General features: G+C 39.6%; 1 protein-coding gene across 4 annotated transcripts in view; it reads left to right on the top strand.

Annotated features, from left to right (window-relative positions):
* The first annotated feature begins 7,735 nt into the window (after positions 1–7,735).
* The window catches only part of DMXL1 (Dmx like 1), a 131,949-nt gene continuing 119,723 nt past the window's right edge, over positions 7,736–19,961 (top strand). For 2 of the 4 annotated variants that reach the window (XM_084779741.1, XM_084779740.1), the window contains exons 1-2: positions 7,738–8,234; positions 17,577–17,702. In XM_084779741.1, coding sequence (XP_084635867.1) covers positions 8,148–8,234; positions 17,577–17,702 — 213 coding nt within the window. In that variant the 5' untranslated portion in view covers positions 7,738–8,147. Of the gene's footprint in view, positions 8,235–17,576; positions 17,703–19,961 lie in introns of all 4 variants that reach the window. The other 2 variants (XM_084779742.1, XM_084779739.1) reach the window with 2 other exon arrangements.

Raw genomic sequence — 19,961 nt, 5'->3', positions numbered from 1 at the left:
GCATCTATGCAAACTAGTGTATTCTTGGTGGCATGTCTCTATAGAAGGGTAATGGTGGTGCTGTAAAGAGGTTTATATAGCACCTAATATCTTAGTTACATGGGATCCTTATATTATTTTCATTAGCTACATGTTCAGATTGCTTCTTCGAAGTTCAACATCATACTCCATTCCAACAAGAGTTACAGCATTGGGAACATTTCTTAGTCTGAACTTCCTTGTTGTATTGAGTGTTAACTGAAGTCCCTATTTGTAGCCCTCATGACAGAGAATCCAGAAGGACAGGGATTCTGATTGGTGAAGTTAGGTTAGGAGGAAATAAATAACATTTCTTGTAATTAAGTGAAGAGATGCACAATTACGTCTCTATCTGAACTTGTTTCTCATATAGTCTTTTTTTCAGTCCAAGTATCTCAAAGTTTGACCCATTTGCTTTTCTTCACACTATCACACACCATGTACACTCTCTCTCTCTCTCTCTCTCTCTCTCTCTCTCTCTCTCTCTCTCTCTCTCTCACACACACACACACACACACACACACACACAAAAGTCCCTCTTCTCTTGAAAATGAACACTGAAGACAGAGCTACATCTTTATGGCCTTCTGGTGCCAGAAACCTTTTAATAGTTCTCTTTCTTTTTCTGCTGTGTGTGTGTGTGTGTGTGTGTGTGTGTGTGTGTGTGTGGTTGTGTGTGTGTGTGGGGGGTGCATGCATGTGCATGTGTGTGTGTTCTGTGTGTGTCATATGTGTATGTACAGGCATGTGCACATGTGGGAGTCAGAGGTTGACTTTGTGTATCTTCATCAGTCACTCTCATATTTTGAGGAAGGGTCTCTCTCTGAGCCTGGAGTTCATCGATTCCACTAGGCTAGATGGCCGCTCAGCTTCAGGGATCTAGCTGTCTGTTTCACACTCCATCCGGTGCTGAGATTCCAGACGTGTGCCTGTTTTGCTTGAGTGTTGGGGGTTGAATTCAGTTCCTTGTGCTTGCCCAGTAGCAGTAGGTGCTTGACCAACTGAGCCGTCTTCTCACACTAATAGTTTGATTTTTATGGATTTTGCTGGCATGGTCAATAAGAAATATACAGAATATATATTTTTAAAAGACTTCCCTTTTAGGAACTGTCTTCCTCTTTTATTTCTTGGAAAATAAAGAGGAAAACAACACGACATCATACAGCATGTGAGAAAAGGACAGAGTTACACAATTCTGCCCCGCTAGAGGATTAACACTTAGACTGTTTGGGTTAGAAGATGGATCTGTGACCTTTGGGCAGGAGGAAGGTAGAGATTATGAGAAAACAAGATGCAGGCAGTGCTGTCTCCTAGGTCTGCAAAAAAGAAACAGGGAAGGGAGGACAAGGGGCAAGCAGAAAAATGTACCTCCTTCTTCGGCTCCCTTACTGACCTCCCCATAAGATCAGAGTTATGGGAAAGTTAGAGGAGCCAGGAATAGATCTGTGATTGAACAGCGTCTTATTAAACAAAACTGTATGTTGGGACGTGGTCTATGAGAATGAGCAGCTTGCAGGCACCAAAGGAAAACAAGAGGGGAGGGAAAGCAAGAGGCTTAGCATGTAAAGAGTTTGCAACTAAGCCCGAAGATGAGTTCAATCCCCGGGACCTGCATGGGGATGGACAGAATCAGTTCTTGCGAGTTTTCCTCTGACCTCCTCATATGTACTGTCAGAGACCCCCCCCCCCCCAATAAATAAATAAATGTTTGAAAAAACACAGAGAGCCATTGCTTTAGACTATGTTCCTATATAGACCTGGCTAAAGATAAAAATGAAGTCAGCTATAACTTTCCACCAAGCTGAGACAAAGCATTTTAATTTGACCTGAGAAATAAAAATTAGGGGAAGAGCTAGCTTTCCCAAATAGGTCAATTTCACTTGATATGATAATAAAGCTTCCTCTGCTTTTATACAGAAAAAGTTACCTAAAATAACCTGATGCTACTTAACAGGTTAATTTTGCTATTACGCTATCTCCCTATCCTTGTCTATAAGAAAAGAAACTATGAAATAACCAATTTTGGTTTTAGATTTTTGTTTCTGTTTTCTAAAACTAACCTCATTTTTTTTGTATCACAGGAATATTTCTTTCTTTTTTTAGTTTTTCTTCTTTCTTTTCTTTTCTTTTTTTTTTTTAGACAGGGTCTCTCTGTGTAGCCTTAGCTATACTGGAACGTGCTCTACAGAGCAGGCTGGCCTTGAACTCACAGAAAACAACCTGCCTCTGCCTCTGCCTCCCAAGTGCTGGGATTCAAGGTGTGCACCACCACCAACTGGCAGAATATGTATTTCTTATTAACAAGTATTATTTGTATTTATTAATGAGGCTCAGATTCTTTATATTTAGAGCCTTCACAGTTCTCTGTTGTAGATCTTCATAAATATACAGGTTAGATTACTCTGCCATGCATGGCCAGACTGTAGTCAGTAGGCTATGTGCAGCCAAGCACTGAAAATGAATGCCACCCAACATAAAAGTGTAAACTCACTTAAAACAGTATATTTATGTGTGTGTGTGTGTGTGTGTGTGTGTGTGTGTGTGTGTGTGCGCGCGTGCGCACGCTTGTGTGTATGCTTTGATTGCATAGTTCTCAAGCATGATCCCAAACTTTGCAGATGATAACATCACGTTACATTGTCAAAAGGCCACATGTCCCTAAATCTGTATAGTCTTCCCATTGTTCTACGGAATACCATCTCTACTCAGCAGCATTTTGTTGACAGGCAGTTATAAACTCTGATACTCTGATCACAGCCTTGCAAGTCATACAACCTCTCTGTTGAAACTGCCTACTTTTGCACTGTCATGTGAAAGTATATAGACAACAAAAAAATGATTATGCATAGCTATGCTAATTTATGTAACTTTTACAATTTTTTTCCTTCCTTCTCTCTCTGCCAATCATGTTTTTCCTTTCTCCTCCCTACCTGTCCTGTTCCTTTCTGTGTGTTCCTATAGACTGAACCCAGAGACTTATAGAAGCTAGAGCAAGGACTTTACCACCAAGCTTTGTTTTTGAGATGAAGTCTTGCTGAGTTGTCCAGCTTGGCCTCAAAGTCATTTTGTAGGCCAGACACACATTGGACTTATGATCTTCCTGCCTCAACTATCTGGGCAGTTGTGATTATAGGCCTGTATCAGCAGTCCTGGCTAAATTTCATAAATATCCATGTGTCATGAAATATTATTCTCTCATTGATTTTTTTCAGCTATTTAAAAAATGTAAAAATAATCTTAGGTCAAGGACTCTATAAAATAAAGGCAGATTACACTTGGCCCATGGGCCACAGACTTAGCCTAAATGCCTCACTATAAAGTTAGTAAATACTAGTGCCAAAAAAGTTAAAATGTCTTTTCCAAGGTCACTTGGGGCCAATGGCAGGGTTAAAATAAACACTTGAGTCCTCTTGACTGTTCCCTGGCTACTTTACACAATTTGCCGGTCAGCTTACCATTCCAAGTGTAGTTTAGTCATAAGACTGTTGATGATGATCACATGAGATAAGCCCTCCTAGGTGATTTATACAGGGAAGCTTTTTGTTTGACTCTTTTCTCCAATAGATGAAAGACCACAGTTAAAGGACTTTTTTTCATTGTGGTGGGTAAAACCAGATAACTAGCAGTAAACGGTTATCTTCTGTAATTCAGACAGCTTGTTTTGTGGGCGGTTTAATAGTAAAGGAAAAGCTTTATGTAAATGAAACATGAGTTTAGCTGTAGAGAAAATGGTTCTTAGGTTGGCAGTTCTCAGAACCAGAAAAGGTTCAGAGCACTCTCCTCTGCAATGTTGGCAGAAAATAGAAATGATTTGCATGCAATTGGCTTATGTACGACCCACACAAGTATATAAAACATATAAGCCAGGGTTTGCCTTATTTGAACAGGCCTTATCAGTTGGTGGCCTGTGGTTGGCAAAATCTCACATGTTGGTGAAGCCTTCAAACTCTTGCAGTCCTTAGCAAAGTAGACACTCCTGTGGACAGGCTTTGAGTCTATTTGTGTATGACGTTAGGTTACAGTTACCCTGGAAGTTGTGGTATGAAGGCATCTTCAAGTCAAATTTGAGAATGTGTTCTTAAGAATGCCATTGCATTTGTTAGCCAGTAGCTTCGACAGTCTTCTTGGAGACTGGTTCTGGATACGAAGCCTGGACTTTTCTTGAGCTCCTCATCCTTCTTCCAGAACTTGCCAACCGCACATGACAGGTGTGTGCCACCTTGCAAGTTGCTGTCCTTGCATCCTTTTGAATACTGATTGGGATGACCTCAGAACTTTCGAGGTAGCCTCAAATATCACTGACTTCTCTCATTTAAATCTCAAGACAATTGTGTGAAAATGCCCACTATCCATTTTTATAGATAAAGAAAGCAAAAAGGAGGTTAAATTATCTGTCCAAGGGAGTAGTGAGGGCAGTACTCAACTCAGGAGGTCTGCCTTAAGAGTTACACATATGCGTAGAACATTTGAACAAAAACCAAGAGAAGCACAGAGTTGGAAAGTGTCAAAACAAAGCAAAATGCTGCTGACAATCAAATCAAGTTTTCCATTTTCATGGATAGATGAGGAAATGAATCTTCAAAGTTAATAAACATATCCAAAGTCATACTCAATGTCATATACCTAGCCGCTAGGCGAATCAGGGCTTTGTCTTCAGTGTCATAACTACCAACTCATTTAGTTGCTTTTATTGTACCATCCTGAATGTGCTTCAGAACAAAAACTAGGCACAGAAGAATGTGTAAATATAGTGAATATGGGCCAGCCACAGAACTTATGTGCGACCCACACAAGTACATAAAACAATTCACATTTTGTACTATAGCCTATAGAAAGCATGCCAACATGTGCAAGGCCCTGATTTCAACTTCATGCGTGCCTCTCTCCCAAAGTTAACTAAAAGTTGCTCTGAACAAAATTTTAGATGATAATTAAAAAACAAATTAAAGCATGCTTAATAGCTGCATTAGTTACTTTTCTCATTACTGGGACAAAAATACCTGACGAAAGTGACGTAATGAGAGAAGGGTTGGTGTCTTTTTGTTAGTTTGTTTCACAGCTTGAGTGGATACAGTCAGTCCAGTCCATCAGGTGGGAAGGCATGATGGTATAAGCATCAGGTGGTTGGTGTGAAGAAACAGATAAATGTTGCTGCTCATCTCCCTTTCTCTATTATATTTAGTCTGGACCCGTGGCGTGCCTCTATCTACATCCAGAGTGGATTTTCATTCCTTCCTTAGTCAAATGTCTCAAAAAATGCCCTCACAGACACACCCACAGATATGTCTCCTGGGTGAGTCTAAGGACTGCAATGTACTAGGTTAGCTGAGTGTTTGCTTAGCACGTGTGAGACTGTAGAGTCAATTCTCAACTCTAGATAAACCCAACAAAGTATATTACATTTTGTCTTTTGTTTTCTTCTTTCGGAAAAGGGTCTTCTGCAGCCGAGGCACTCCTGGTTCTCCTGCCTCTGCCTCCTGCCTCTCCTACAAGTACGCACCCCCAAGCCTGGCCTAGTCTTGTCTAACTTGTGAAGAGACTGCATTTTTTTTTTTAAGACAGGGTTTCTCTGTGTAGCTTTGGGTGCCCTGGACAAAGCTGTAGACCAGGCTGGCCTCAAACTCCAATATCAGCCTGACTCTGCCTCCCCGATTACTGAGATTACAGGCGTGCACCACCACTGCCCAGCTTTGAGCCCATTTTCGTCTTTCTCTTTTAAAAGGAGACATAGCTCTTAGAATCTTATTATTTTTGTTTGTTTTTGTTTTTCGAGACAGTGTTTCTCTGTGTAGCCCTGGCTGTCCTGGAACTCTGTAGATCAGACTGGCCTTGAACTTAGAGATCTACATGCCTCTGCCTTGGAGTGATGGGATTAAAGGGGTTTGCCACTACTCCAGCCTCTTGGGTATTTTTTAATTGCAAGACAAAGTAAGTGTATATTGCATACATCTGCAGAAAAGGAGACACATGGTTACTATTATTTATTACCAAAATATATATTAATGTTAACCTCCCATTTCTGCTTCTGCCTTCAGGGTGCTGAGGTTAACACACAGAATACACACACACACACACACACACACACACACACACACATACATACACATATATACACACACACACATTTTTTTTTTCAAAATGATAAATCGGGTACCACGCAGGGTCTCATCCTAACACTATCTCTGAGATACATCAGCCCCAGGGTAAAATCAGTTTGAGGCAGGACAGAAAGACAGGACATTTGGGGTGACATGAGAAGGGAGAAGAGTCCTGCATGCTGGAATCTGGTTGAAACTTATTTCTAGCAAAGAATCAACAATTTTAGCACGATTAACAATTGCTCAAGGCCTTTCTCTTTTGCCAGATATAAACCTCGAATTTTCTAGGAATCCTACCAAAACCAAGAAAGTCTGTGTCCTTAACCCTTTGTAAAACCTCTGGTTTTACCCTTTCAGAGTATAATTCCTTTGAGGTTTTCTCCAGACACCTTCTAACCCCACCACTAATCAAAAGAAGAGGAAAGGAGGAAGAAAGGCTTCTAAGCAACTTTTTGAGATGTAACTTGAGAGGCATCAAAATGGCTTGCATGGCTAAAACAATTGTAGTGCCCTCCTCCCGGCACTGCCCGGAACCCATACCAATACTTGTGTGTTTTCTTTCTGAATGCTGCTCTAGTAACATTTGCACGTAAGCCTATATTAAAATATTTTTATTAAACCCCACCTGCGCTTCATAAACTGGATAGTCCTGAAATTCTTTTCTGTACCCAAGCTCCAAATTCCGGTTTGGCCAGAACTGAAGTTTCTAATCTAGGCGAACTCCTTAGGCTGCTGAGGGTGTCAGCTATGAGCTGTGTCTCTTACGTCTCTGATCTCTGACAATATTACTACAACAAAGTTCATAATTATAATCATCCGTTTGAAACTTTCTTGACCACCTTGGTCTACGCTTGTGTCAGACAGGAACAGAACAGCCTGTCCCTAAGAGATGAGGCCATTTGAGCAGGATTTTGTCAACAATAATACGAAACTAGTGTCAAAACATAGTGAGAACTGGATCTCACGCCTGGTGCCTGGCAAATCATTTTGAGATGAACCTAAGAATCATCTCGGGTTCTTTTTCCAAAAGAAAGTAGGACTGGTGTGGGTCGTTACTAACTGCACTATTTAAAAACCTATGTTGTTCATGTTCAAACTACCGCAGTTAGTACTCCTGAAGAGCTTAAACCTTTCTAAATTATCTTCAGTCAGTTGGAAGAGCGCAGGAATAAGCAGGAAAAGGCCAAAAGAGGTCTCAATGGTCATCTTTACAGATTTTCTCGGGGGCCCCTGGTGGGGGGAGCGGTGCATCTTGGGACTTGTAGTCCTATGAGTATCAAGGAAACTGCAACTCCTCCCAGCTGAACTTTCTGCCTTAACAGTTAGGCTGAACCCTTACTCTAAGCACTACTTGGTGACTTTTAGGTAATTCTCAGCTCTTACTGTTTATTCTAAGTTAGGACGCGTAGGGCTCAAACGGAGTGTGAGCTCCCCCAGAAGCCTCAAAGCGATTGGCCTCTCTTCGGGATGGGGCGGAGCTCTAGGTACTTTGGCGTCTCGGGACTGGGTAACTCCGCACTGTATGCTGCTGGCCATTCGGGATCCCTGAAGAAAGTCTCGCGATACTTTGGCGCAGGGGCTGGAGCCGCGTAGCGAGCGGTGGCAGCTGGTGAGGGCGGCCGGATCGCGGCTGGGCAGCGGCTCGGCTGGGGGTGGGCAGCGCGCGCGCGGCGGCGCCTCTCGGGCAGTGTGTCCCGCCGACCCGGCTCGGGCGTGGCGTGCGGGCAGCTCGGTCCCCGAGAGCAGCGGCCCCGGGGCGGATCGGTGAGCGGACGCCGAGCTTCACCTGGGCAGCCGTGACAGGTGCAGGGCAGCGCGGCGCCGCTCTCGCTCACCCGGCCCGCCCCCCTCAGGCCTCGGGCGCCGGGGGCTCGGGATGAGCCGCGGGCCCCGACCGACCGACTGCGGCGGCTACGGGCGCCTGGCACCGCCGCGGAAGAGCGGCCGCCGCCCCTAGGGGAAGGCGCAGGGAGGCGGCTGAGCACGGGCATGAGCTGGCCGCGGCGTCTGCAGCGGGACTAGGACGCCGCCATGAACCTGCACCAGGTGCTGACCGGCGCGGTGAACCCGGGCGACCACTGCTTCTCCGTGGGCAGCGTCGGCGAGCAGCGCTTCACGGTGAGTGCGGGACAAGGCCTGGAGCAGGCTTGGGTCGCACGGCCTCCGCTCCTGTTAGTGTGTTATCGGGCTTTGACAAAAATGGTAGGCTGACTCCCGCGGGCTGAAGTGGTTCCTTCGAAAATGTTAGTAGAATCACGAGGTGGGGTAAGGTGGGGTGGGGTGGGGTGGGCTTTTGATTTTCCCGCTGCATCGGCCTGAAATGTCGATTTAATTTACATTCAATAGTTAGGATTTGCTTCATTGTTCTTCATTTTATTTATTTATTTTTTAGTTCTAAGGTCAAGTCTTTATGGTTAAATCAGTCACTGATTATTAAGCTAGCGCAAATAGCAATATAATGAAAACAGCGCCTTTTTATTTATTTTTCTTAAAGTTCTTTGGCGAATAAGTTTACAAGGAAAATATTCTTAATTCATTCCTACCATTCTTTGAGTTACGTAGGCAACATTGTAATTCTTCAAATGTTTTATTTGAGGGTGTTCGCGATAATTACTGAGGGTTTTACCATTGTATTTTCATTGGATCTCCTGTTTGCTAAAGGCAGGTTAAGATTTAGCCAATGTGACTTGCTTCTCTTTGCTTTTTCCAGCTGTTAGAACAGAGATAGTCTCACACTTCAGCTTTTATCAGTATAATGGCATTTTACAATCTTATTTCAGCTTTTCTAGCACTTTGAAGTCCCAAGTTGACTGTGGACTTGAGACCTTCAGTCTGAACACATTTGTAGTGTTGATGAGTTTGGCTACAGCTTTTTGATTAAATGTAAACATCAGTTTTGTACAGTTAAAAGACAGATAGTTTAACAGATGCCCCAGGCGTAGGGATCCTAATTTCTCTGGTGTAGTGTAGTGTAGTGGGGTGTGTGTGTGTGTGTGTGTGTGTGTGTGTGTGTGTGTGTGAGAGAGAGAGAGAGAGGGGGGGGGGGAGAGACTTTTGTTAGAATAAGTAATAGTCAGCATTTAAGTGATTTAGGCATTTAATGCTTAAACTGTGTTTTTAGAGTTGTGCCAACAAAGCTCATTGCATCCGGACAGAGCCTGTGACTTCCCAGTGGAGGGGCACATGACACTCGTAGTTGTCAAGATTCTAATTCTTGATTTTGCCTAGCCTAAAATTCTCAGGGGGAAGTGAGGGTGGGAGAAAGATCTTAGCATTTGTCACAACGCAGCTGGCCATTCCTCTCTCTCCTTCCTTAAGGGAAGGAAGTATAGCCTCCTTGGAGGCCTTCCCAGTGAGCGCTTATAGGATAGAGATGCAGTGCATTTTCTGCCATCCCCTAAACTCTGTGGGCTTTCGCCAAGGCAAATGCTATGGACTTTTAAAAGAAGGCATTCTGAATGTATGTTAAGGCAGTGCGGGCACTTCAAAGCATGTATAATGTGATGGACCATTTATACACCTACATGCATTAGTCTATAAAACCTTGGCAAATTGCTTCTATGTTAGTTTTCAGGAGCCAAGGGTTATTATATAGCTGTCTTCTATACATGTCTTACTACATGTAACTTGTTGCTCAGGTATGTTTTTAAAGTCAGTTTTTCCTAAAGCAAGCTTTGATGACCTTCCTCGAAGCTGGTTGCAGATTGCTTCCAGAAAAGCATACCATCCACTAAGTTACACACACACATTGGTTCACAATTAGATACCTGGGCACATAGAATAGAAGTACATTACTCTGGTATAAAGATTCCAGCTCTCCTTAATTTTAATGGTAGTTTAAAGATTACAGTTGTGTTTTTCCCCACTGCAGTTGGCTGTAGCTCCGTTTCAACAAGTTTCTTGCACTCAGTTTCCTGAATAAATGGGTACATCGTGTATTTCTTTGCCTTGAGATTGCCCGTTTTTCTCTTTCATATTTATGAACAGTCTATTGTTTCCGCCTTTGAGATTTGTCTTTAATCTCTTTTGTTTGAGTAGGAATGAAGGCATTGAGCGTCAAATCATGGGCCTTTGGCATTCTAGTGAATTATTCTGCCAAGCTCCACCCTCCCAGCTTTTGAATTATTATTTTTTAGAAAGAGCAAAAATTAATGATAGATTGTGTATGAAGATTGTGTATACCTCTGTAGCAGTTGTACTTGAGGTAGGGACTTGAGATTTTGCAGCCTTCCCTTGAAGGATACTTTCATCCTTTGTGGTTCATCCTGATATCTCAGAAGATGAGCCTGTGTGTGCAATTCTTCCCTTTACACATTTGCAAATAGTTCAACACTTATATTGGGGGGGTTAAAAAGAACAAGACTCTGGTTCCTGCATAAAGTTTTGACAGACTTTATTGTATTAGAATGACAATTTTCCTATTTTAAAATGCACAATTACCAATACAGGCTAGTGTATCAAAACATTCAAAAGTTTTTTCTTACTACATTAAATGCCATCAAACTAGTTTGGATTTGCCCTTAGAAAGCTTCTAGTGGGCAAGGACCCCCTGACTCATCCTTTTAGTCTTGCCTCTGGTACATGCCTTCAGTTGCTTCCCTGTAAGTACCTTGACAGTTACTAAGGTGGTAGTGAGGTAGTACTGAGTCCTTACCTAGTTTGGTTTCAAGCATGCTTCTTTATAAATAGATTGGTTTGCTTGTTTGTTTTGTTTTATTTTTGTTTTGCTTTTTATTTTGTTCCAAGGAGCAAACCAGTAGGCCTTGCTTGCACATGGTAAGATGCTAAGGAAGCTCTCTATTACTGAACTGTATCCTCAGCACTGTTTTTTCACCTTTTCTTTTGAGGCAGGGCCTTACCATATTCCCCAAGACTCCTGACACACACACATACACACACACACACACACACACACACACACACACACACACACACACACCCGCACCCCCACCCCCAACAAGGTCTTTGTTATTAGTTGTTTTTGAGCAAGTTCTTTACTAACCTTTAACATTCATTAAAAAAAAAAATCTTTTAATGGAACCCTGTTTGGTGTTTGTTATATGACATCTCAACTCTTAATTAAATTAAGGTTATAATTCATTGTATTTAATTTGTGATACTTTGTATTAGAAAGTACTTTATAAAAATTGGTTGACTTGATGAGTGGATAAAGCTTTATTGCAGTGCAGTTAATAATTGCCGTCTTTTAAAATTACTTTTGATAATTTAGATTTGAGTGTAAATACAATATTTCTACTAAAGTTTCTTAAATTTTGTTCATAGTCCCTTTGTTGCACATTTTATCATCAGCATAGTGGGGAACTAGAGGAGAGACTGGGTACACTGAACAAAAGTTATTTTCTTGGTCACAGCAATGCTTTCCTCATACGTTTTGCCATCTTAGTTTACTTTTGTTTGTTTGTGACAATGTGTGCGTGTTCTAATCTTGATCTAGTAATAGCTTTTGTGTTTTTGTTTTTGTTTCTGGAGAGGGGGGAACAGGGTGATTAAAAAGAGGCACCACTAAATAGAATCTAGATGTCTAATATTTTACATAGGATGCTGACATAAAGTAACACTTTTTTCTTTTGTAGTTAATCTATACTTGGTGATGACAATGTATTTAGAAAGAAATAGAGAGGGAATTAATTTATTATTTTGAATTTTGTTACATTTTATTTCTGTGTGTATGTGGCACATGTGTGGTAGTCAGAGGACAGCTGTGGGAGATTGCTCCTCCACCTGCTGATGACTGTAGGCAAGAGTTCTGGGGATTGAACTTAGGTCATCGGGTTTGGTAGCAAGTACCTTTACTCTCTGAGCTATCTTGCTGATTCAAGGGGGTTAATTTTTAAGAGACAGAAAGATTGTGCTAATATTTAGGAATTTCTTACTCTGTGGAGGGAAAAGCAAATTGTTTATAGCTTCAGGCTTTCTTTAATATTAGACAACTCAGTGCACATAACTCAGGGGATCCAGATTATAAATTGAAAAATGCATCAATGGTTCTATAGATGTTTTGGTAGGGAGACTAAATAAGTGTTCTCTTTTCCCAATTTTCTGTGACAGTAATCATTCTTTGTTTCGTTTTAGTGTTACTTTATTGGTGGCAGTGTGATTGCTACGTTGGGAAGATGGAAGGGAACATTTAATGAAGGGTGTGTGTGTGTTTGTGTAGGGATGTGTGTCTTTGTGATGTGGATGGAAGGTTACAGAAGGGGAAAGTTTGCCTCTGGAGGAAGACTGTGGTACCTATAAGGCCATTACAAATAACATAAGTTGGGCTTTGTTTGAAAATTTTTGGTTTATTTTTATCAGTTATTGTAGTTTATAGGAATAAGTACACTTAATAAAAATCATTAAAATACTAATTTTCAATATTGTGTTTTTTAAAATTACAACATCAAATCTGAGTAATTTAATCAGAACATATTGTAAGAAAGAAAAAAACTTTTTAGGACCTTTACAAACGTTAAGCATCTTAAAGAACTCAGTTTCCAAATTATAAGACTGATTGTTACAATCTTGGATATATTTTGGATATTTAGAATACTCCAGATTACTTGTCAGACTTTGAAGTTTTGAATGGTCTTGTGATTGATGGTTCCTAGTACACAGGATGCAGTTCTTCTGGTGTGTTGCATCCTGTTTACACTCAGACTTAGTAGCTTAATGTTACCTGTGACTACATGTCAGAAGGCTTTCAGCTGAGGATCTTCACTAGTTGGGAACAGAGTATTCTAATTATAGTTGTTTTTTTAAAAAATTATTCTTTGTTTTTGAGACAGGATTTTGCTGTATAGCTCAGGCTGATCCCTGACCTCAGGCAGCCAAGTACAGGGATCATTATATCTGACAATATTCCGGCTTGGCTATAGATCTGACAGAAGTAGTTGGTGTACCAGTTGTAATCTATGAATATTTTGTGACAGTGTATCTAATAAATCCAACAGTGTTGTTGCTATTGTTTGTTTGTTTGTTTGTAGTGCTGGGAATTGAACCCAGGGCCAGAAACATGTTAAATACCCACTTTATCATTGAGCTGCATTTATTTGGTAACTTTCCATATTACAGTCAGAGCATCATTAGGTGAGTTTTTGTGAATAATTTATTTCAGAAAAGTCTATAAAACTAATGTTGACTTTTTTTGGTTTTTTAGATAGGATCTGTGTCTGTAGCCCTGGCTGTCCTAGAACTCACTGTGTTAACCATGCTGGCTTTGAACTCACAGAGATCCTCCTACCTCTGATGAAAGGTGTGCACCATCATGCTGGCTTTTGTTATTTTTGAAGCAAAGTATTATTATGTAGCTCAGGCTATCATCTAGTACAGTAGGTAGCCAAGGCTGATCTTAGATTTACATCTCTTTCCAGCCTCACTACTGCTGGGATTACTACCCGACTGTACCAGCAGGCCTGGTTCACAGCCCATTTTAAGACTCTTTTCTTACGGTTTACTTTTATTTTTATCACCCCAACAGGCAATATAAGTCCTAGAAGTTGAATGAATTTTAAATATTGATAAAACTGCTTTAAGTTTCACATGCTACTTAATTTATATTAAGTACTGCTTTGTTAGCACAGACTTTGTATAAATTTATATACTCAAAAACATAAAACAAGCCAAATGAACCACCTATAGCCCAAGCACTTGAGGGGCAGAGGTAGGTGGATAACTGAGTTCAAGGCCAGCCTGGTCCATATAGAGTGAGTTCCAGGGCTATGAAGAGAAACACTGTTTTAAAAAAAAAAAAGAAAAAAAAAAGAAAGAAAGAAAGAAAGAGGAAAACAAAAAACTATCTCCAAATTAAAGCATGATATTGTTTCTAATTTCTACAAACTTAGGAAAACATGACAGCAAGAAAATTAGTGTGCTCTTTCTTTTAGAAATGACATCTATTTCTTTGGGGCCTAGAACTGAAGTAGGGTGTATATGTGTGTGAGCAAGATTAATGCTGGAGAGTGAAACTGGGGCTTCTTGCGTGCAAGGGCAGGCTCTCTCTGCAGTTGACTTGTGATCGTGAATTCATATACTTCTGTGCTAAAGAGTGTGAAAACCAGACCTTGAACCTTGTCCTTAGTATTTATTTAACATGGTTATTTTTAGACATCTACACCTTACAATTTAGGTAATTTGACATCAGTTAATTTGATAATACTCTTTGTTGTCAACATCTTTTAACTTTCTTGTTTTTTTGTTTTGCTTTGTTTTTTTGTTTGTTTGTTTTGTTTTGTTTTGTTTTTTCAAGACAGGTTTTTTCCTTTGTAGCCTTGGCTGTCCTGGAATCCAAATCTGTAGACCAGGCTGGCCTCAAACTCACAGAGATCTCTGTGTCTCTGCCTCTCCAGATTAAAGGCATTCACCACCACCACCGCCTAGCCCTTCTTGTGTTTTTGAGTCCAGCCAAATCCAATACACTTTGTCTTTTCTTTGTTTCTCTGTTCTTGGCTTTTGAGCACTCCTAGATAATATAAATAAAACTGGAAAATGCAATCATATTTGCCAACTTTAGATGGAACTGCAAAGCTTCCCAGGAATTCACCCACCCATCTGCTAGTTTGTTTTATCTCATGTTCTGAAACCTCCCACTCCCAACATTCTGTTCCATATATAAACACCCACCTGGAGTTTGTCAGGTGATCACTCCCTTGTTTTCAGTTCCAAGCCAAAGAAGCCACTGTATCAGCATCCTTTTTTTTTTTTTTTTTTGTGGGGATCTTTGTACTATGAATGATGTACTCTGTCCTATGTGTTCCAGGTTAACCCCTTTCCTTGTGCTCCTGATTTTGTCTTTTCAACTTCTATCTGGAGCCTTGGTCCTTTATTACCTATATTTTTTCTGGAATTTCTAAGACATGCTTAAAGCTTCATTAAAAGAAAAAAATACTTTCCTGTAGCCTGTGTCTCTTTAGTTGTCACAATCACACCAGAGTAAACAAGTGTCTACTGTATGTTGTCTCTTGGCATTTGTCCGTTCACCATTCTCTTGTTTTTCCTAAACTTAGTTATAGGTCACTTATGTCTTCCTCCCCCTTTTCTCTTCTGCATCCCTTTTCTTCTCTTTTCTTCCTTCTACTCATTCTCAGTGTCCTCTGTAAGGTACCTTTCAGGGTGATAATTCGGCCTTGGTCTTCCATTCTGTATTCATTGCCTGTCTTAGACTTTCAAACTGATACATTTAATTGCTTCTTGGATTTTTAACTTGAAGATGCCACTAATACTCAAATTCATTGTTTAGACTCAGTTTCTCCTATTTGTGCATCTTATTACTGTTACTTCCCGTCTTGCTTGGCTTGTTTTCCTATATCATTATCTTTAACAACAGTCCCATTACCAGTGGCTTGTCTGTCTGTCTGTCTGTCTTTCTTTTTTGAGACAGGGTTTCTCAGTGTAGCTTTGGTATGTACCTGGCCTGCCCCCTGCTGCCCCTCCCCCTCCCCCAAGTTGTGGCTGTTTTTATAAGCTTGAGGTTTGGTAGGATGCTCAGCACCTCCTCCAGCATTATTGCAAATCCTGTAGCGTCTACCTCTTAAATAATTTTCAGAATTCTTCACTTGTCTTTATCTCTGTTACCTAGATGAAAGAGCCCTTAACCCATGCCCTTGAATGCAGTCATGCTTATCTCCAATTTAACACTGTCAGAGCAGAAGGCAAGTTAAGATAAGGGTGACCTCTTCAGGTATTTTAATAAACGTTTCTAGTCTTCTGCTACTTTCCCTCTAGAAGTGCCGTCTTAAACTTGAGCTATATTTTACTATTCCCAATTTGTATAGCAGGAATCCTGGTACTTTATCTCTCTTAAGTCCAAGCACTTTTACACATTTCTTCAAGCAATTCTGTCTGCCCATGCAGAAAAAATTTTAATATTTAGCTAACTGCTCTTTCCTAAAGCCTTAAAGTATAAGTCTCTAATCAGATTAGCCATGCCTCTTGCAGTTATTAATTAATTAATTAACTTTTGAGTCAAGGTCTTTCTTTACAGTCTTGGCTGTCCTGGAACTCACTATGTAGATTAGGCTGACCTCAAACTCAAGAGATCCACCTGCCTGTGCCTCCCAAGTGCTGGGGTTAAAAGCATGTGTCAACACCACCTGATCTCCATGTTTTTATTTTTAAACCATAGCCTAGTTCTTTATTTATGGGGGCCATGATATCCTTTGCCATTGCATCCCAAACAACTAGAAAGGTAGGGAGTAGTAAATACTATGACAATGAGTAGGACACAGAGAGCTTGGCATGGAATCAACTGATCTAAAGACGTAAGCACATTGTGGTCAGTGCCATGCCTGAGCAGGTAGTCCTAAGAAATATAACAGTATTCAGATTAGTATATATTTGGATTGTGTAGTGTTAGGATATTTGATTTAAAAATTTGTGTTTGAACTGTTGAGTTTCACCAGAAACCATTCAATGCTTTTTGGCTTATTTTTAGGACAGAATGTCCAACAATTTCTGGAATTTTTCTAAATTTTGTACTATGTATTTTAGTCAAAATGGTATTCTCAAAATTCAGGATTATAAAATGAAGGTATCAGTAAACTGAAATTTATGAGATAACATGTTTTATTTTCTTTTGCATCAAATATTCAGCCGGGATTTATTTTTATATAAAAAACAAGCATAGCCATCTCACTAATACAAATTTGCTTTTACCTTTTATAAATGGTAAAATTATGGCTGACAAATACTTGTTTTAAAATAATTATGATTTAGGGGTTGGGGATTTAGCTCAGTGGTAGAGTGCTTGCCTAGCAAATGCAAGGCCCTGGGTTTGGTCCTCAGCTCTGAAAAAAAATTATGATTTATTATCATTAAGTGTTTGATTTTTATAATTATTTTATATATCTTAATACCTTGGGTCATGTAATAAATTTCTCAGATGGAAAAAGTTTAAGAAACCCTGAGGTAGACAAAGACAAGGGAAAAGTAAAAAATAAGTCAGATAAGTCACCTTGAATTGGAAAAGAAAACAAGGAAGGGCACCGAAAGGGCAACCAGATGAGGAAAGGAAACAGGCAGAAGTGCCTGATATGAAATTATAGGAGGATAATTACTCAGGGTGCTGTCATGGTAAGGAGTTGGGGTTTGTTGCAAGTGTAGTGGGAAACTTTAAATTTTGAGAAGGGATTATAACTTGATGCAGTACATAACTTTAGAAGTCATTTTTTTGTTTGAAAACAGAGACAAGGATATAAGCAATTGGATTGTTAATAGTAGGACAGGAGCCAAGTGATTTTGTTGCAAACAGGAATGAGAACAGTCAGTGAAGATGAAAGCAGTGCATATGATTGGTTTCAAATGGGGTTCATTTGCAGCTGAATTATATACGGGAAGGAAAGAAAATAGTTGTATTAAAGGCTGTCTGAGAAGCAGTTAAAATTTATGTCTTTTAAACAATATTAAATGCCAATTATGTACATGTTTTCTTGAAATATCTATCATTTTAATTTTCCTTTTTAGGCCTATGCATCTGGATGTGACATTGTAATACTGGGAAGTAATTTCGAAAGATTACAGATCATCCCAGGCGCCAAACATGGAAATATTCAAGTGGGTTGTGTAGATTGTTCAATGCAACAAGGCAAGGTTTGTAATCTTTTGGTAACAAGCAGATTTGTTTTGAGTATGTTTTCCTTTTGTCAGAATAATTTCTGAAATATGTATCTCCTATTCAGTTAAGACCTTCTTTCCAAGGACAAAGCTACACATTTCTTTGGCTAAGATGAATTTTGGAGAATGTCAGGAATTCTGAGTTATTTGTTGTTTTAAAATACTTATTTTTATTTTGTGTGTATGCTTGAGTGTTATGCAGATTCTGTGTGTGTGTGTGTGTGTGTGTGTGTGTACTTGTGCATATGCAACCATGGAAGCCAGAAGACAGTTTGCATGCATCATCTGGACCTGAACTTAACAGGCAGTTGTGAGCTGCCTGATGTGGGTTCTTGGAACCAGACCTAGGTCCTTTACAAGAGTAGCAAGTACTCCTAGTCACTGAGCCATCTCTCCACCTGTTTTTGGTTGTTGTTTGTTTATTTATTTATTTAAGAAAAGGTCACACTGAAACCTAGCTTGTCCTGGAACTCACAGTGCAGCCCAGGCTGGTCTTGAACTCACTGCAGTCCTACTGTCTCTTGAATATTGAGATTATAAACATGAGCCATCACACACAGTTAGGAATTCTATTTTTGTATAATAATCTCTACTAATTGAGATAGAAACAATACCCATTTCCTATAAACATATCTAAAGCTTATTTTTTGGCATTAGAAAACAAAATTAAGATAAAACTAGACCTTCTAAGATGTTAGCGTCTTTAAAAAGGAGACGAATAACATTATTTTCAAAAGATAAATCATTTGGCAGGCATTCTTTGTAGGCAGATATTTACTATAGTAACTTCTGGAAAACATAGAAAGGGTACATAAACTAAAATCTGGAATAATAACTGTCAGGACTCTATATATGAAAAGTAAAATAGTAATAGCAAATACAAAAGGAATAACATAGTTTTTGTTTATCAGTTTAACTATAGTCATGTGGAATGCCCTGCTAGGAGTCATATTAGCCAACATACGTATCTTAACATAGCACCAAGTAAGTATAGATGATTAGACTTTCAGACTGATTGATTGATTGTTCTTTTGTTTTGTTTTGAGACAGAGTCTAGCTAGTTTGGAACTTGCTATGTAGACCAGGCTGGCCTTGAGCTCACAGATCTGTGTGCCTCTGCCTCCTTAGTGGTGATACTAAAGGCGTTACCACATGCTAGACACCTTATGATTCTTTTTATAAAAGGGGTTTCTTTTTTTTTATTTTATTTATATTACATCTAAATTGTTATCCCCTTGCTTGTCTCCTCCCATTCCTCCCTCCCTCCCTCGATAAAAGGTGTTTCTATTTCACTTTTTATTCGTTGTACTGCCATTGTTTTTTAATCACCTTATAGTCCTTCTTTTCAATATAGTTACAAATATCTTTCCTTGATCTGCCTAAGCTTAGACCTTAACAGTGTTAGATACATGTTCTTCATTTTAGGATTCTCTGTGAGATGTTTTTCTGTTCTTCATGCTTTTAATTTTGCTCTCATAATTCTGTAGTTCTGTAATCTTTTGTTACTATTAAAACGTTATCTTAATATCATTCTGATTCACAAAGCTAATTAATGCTGGAAGTTTGATAGCTTATAGCAAGAGCTTTTTATAAAGATAAACTAAATTATGGTTGTTCAGGTTAGGATGAAGTCATTTGGTTTTACAAGTAAACTAATAAAAGGTAAATTTCCTCATTGACAAGTGGCACTATAATCGAAGCCTTTACTAAAATATCAAGAAGCCAGGCAGGATGGCACATGCCTGTAGTCCCAGCTACTCTGGAGGCTGAAGCTGGAGGGCTTTTTGAGTCCAGGAGTTCTGTGCTGTAGTATACTGAGCCCATCTTGTATCTGGACAAAGTTTGGCGTCCATATGATGGCCTCCCAGGAGTAGAAGACCACAAGGTTGCCCAAGGAAAGATGAACAGGTCCTTAAAGTATCAGGAAGAAAATTTTTAGTTTGTGGTGCTAAGGTACTTATGACTGTCTTTAAGAAAGAAAACACCCCTTGACATCAGCACTGGAATTTTATCAATAATATGTTTTCTTTGTATAACCATCAATTATTCTGAGAAACTGTACCTGTATATTTCTTTTTGTTTATTAGCTTCAGAACATTCTTAACTTCTCATTACCTTGGAAAAGTTCAAATTGTTTGCACTGGCATGAATCATTGTATAATACGGCTCAAACCTAACTTTTAGTCTTGTGTTCATTATTGTGTTATAAAGAACACTTTTAGCTAGTTTGGTCAT

Source organism: Acomys minous, assembly GCF_964271855.1.
Source record: "Acomys minous genome assembly, chromosome: 4".
Classification (NCBI taxonomy): Eukaryota; Metazoa; Chordata; class Mammalia; order Rodentia; family Muridae; genus Acomys; species Acomys minous.
Note: the sequence above shows the minus strand (reverse complement) of the source record. Positions and strands in the feature narration are given on the sequence as shown.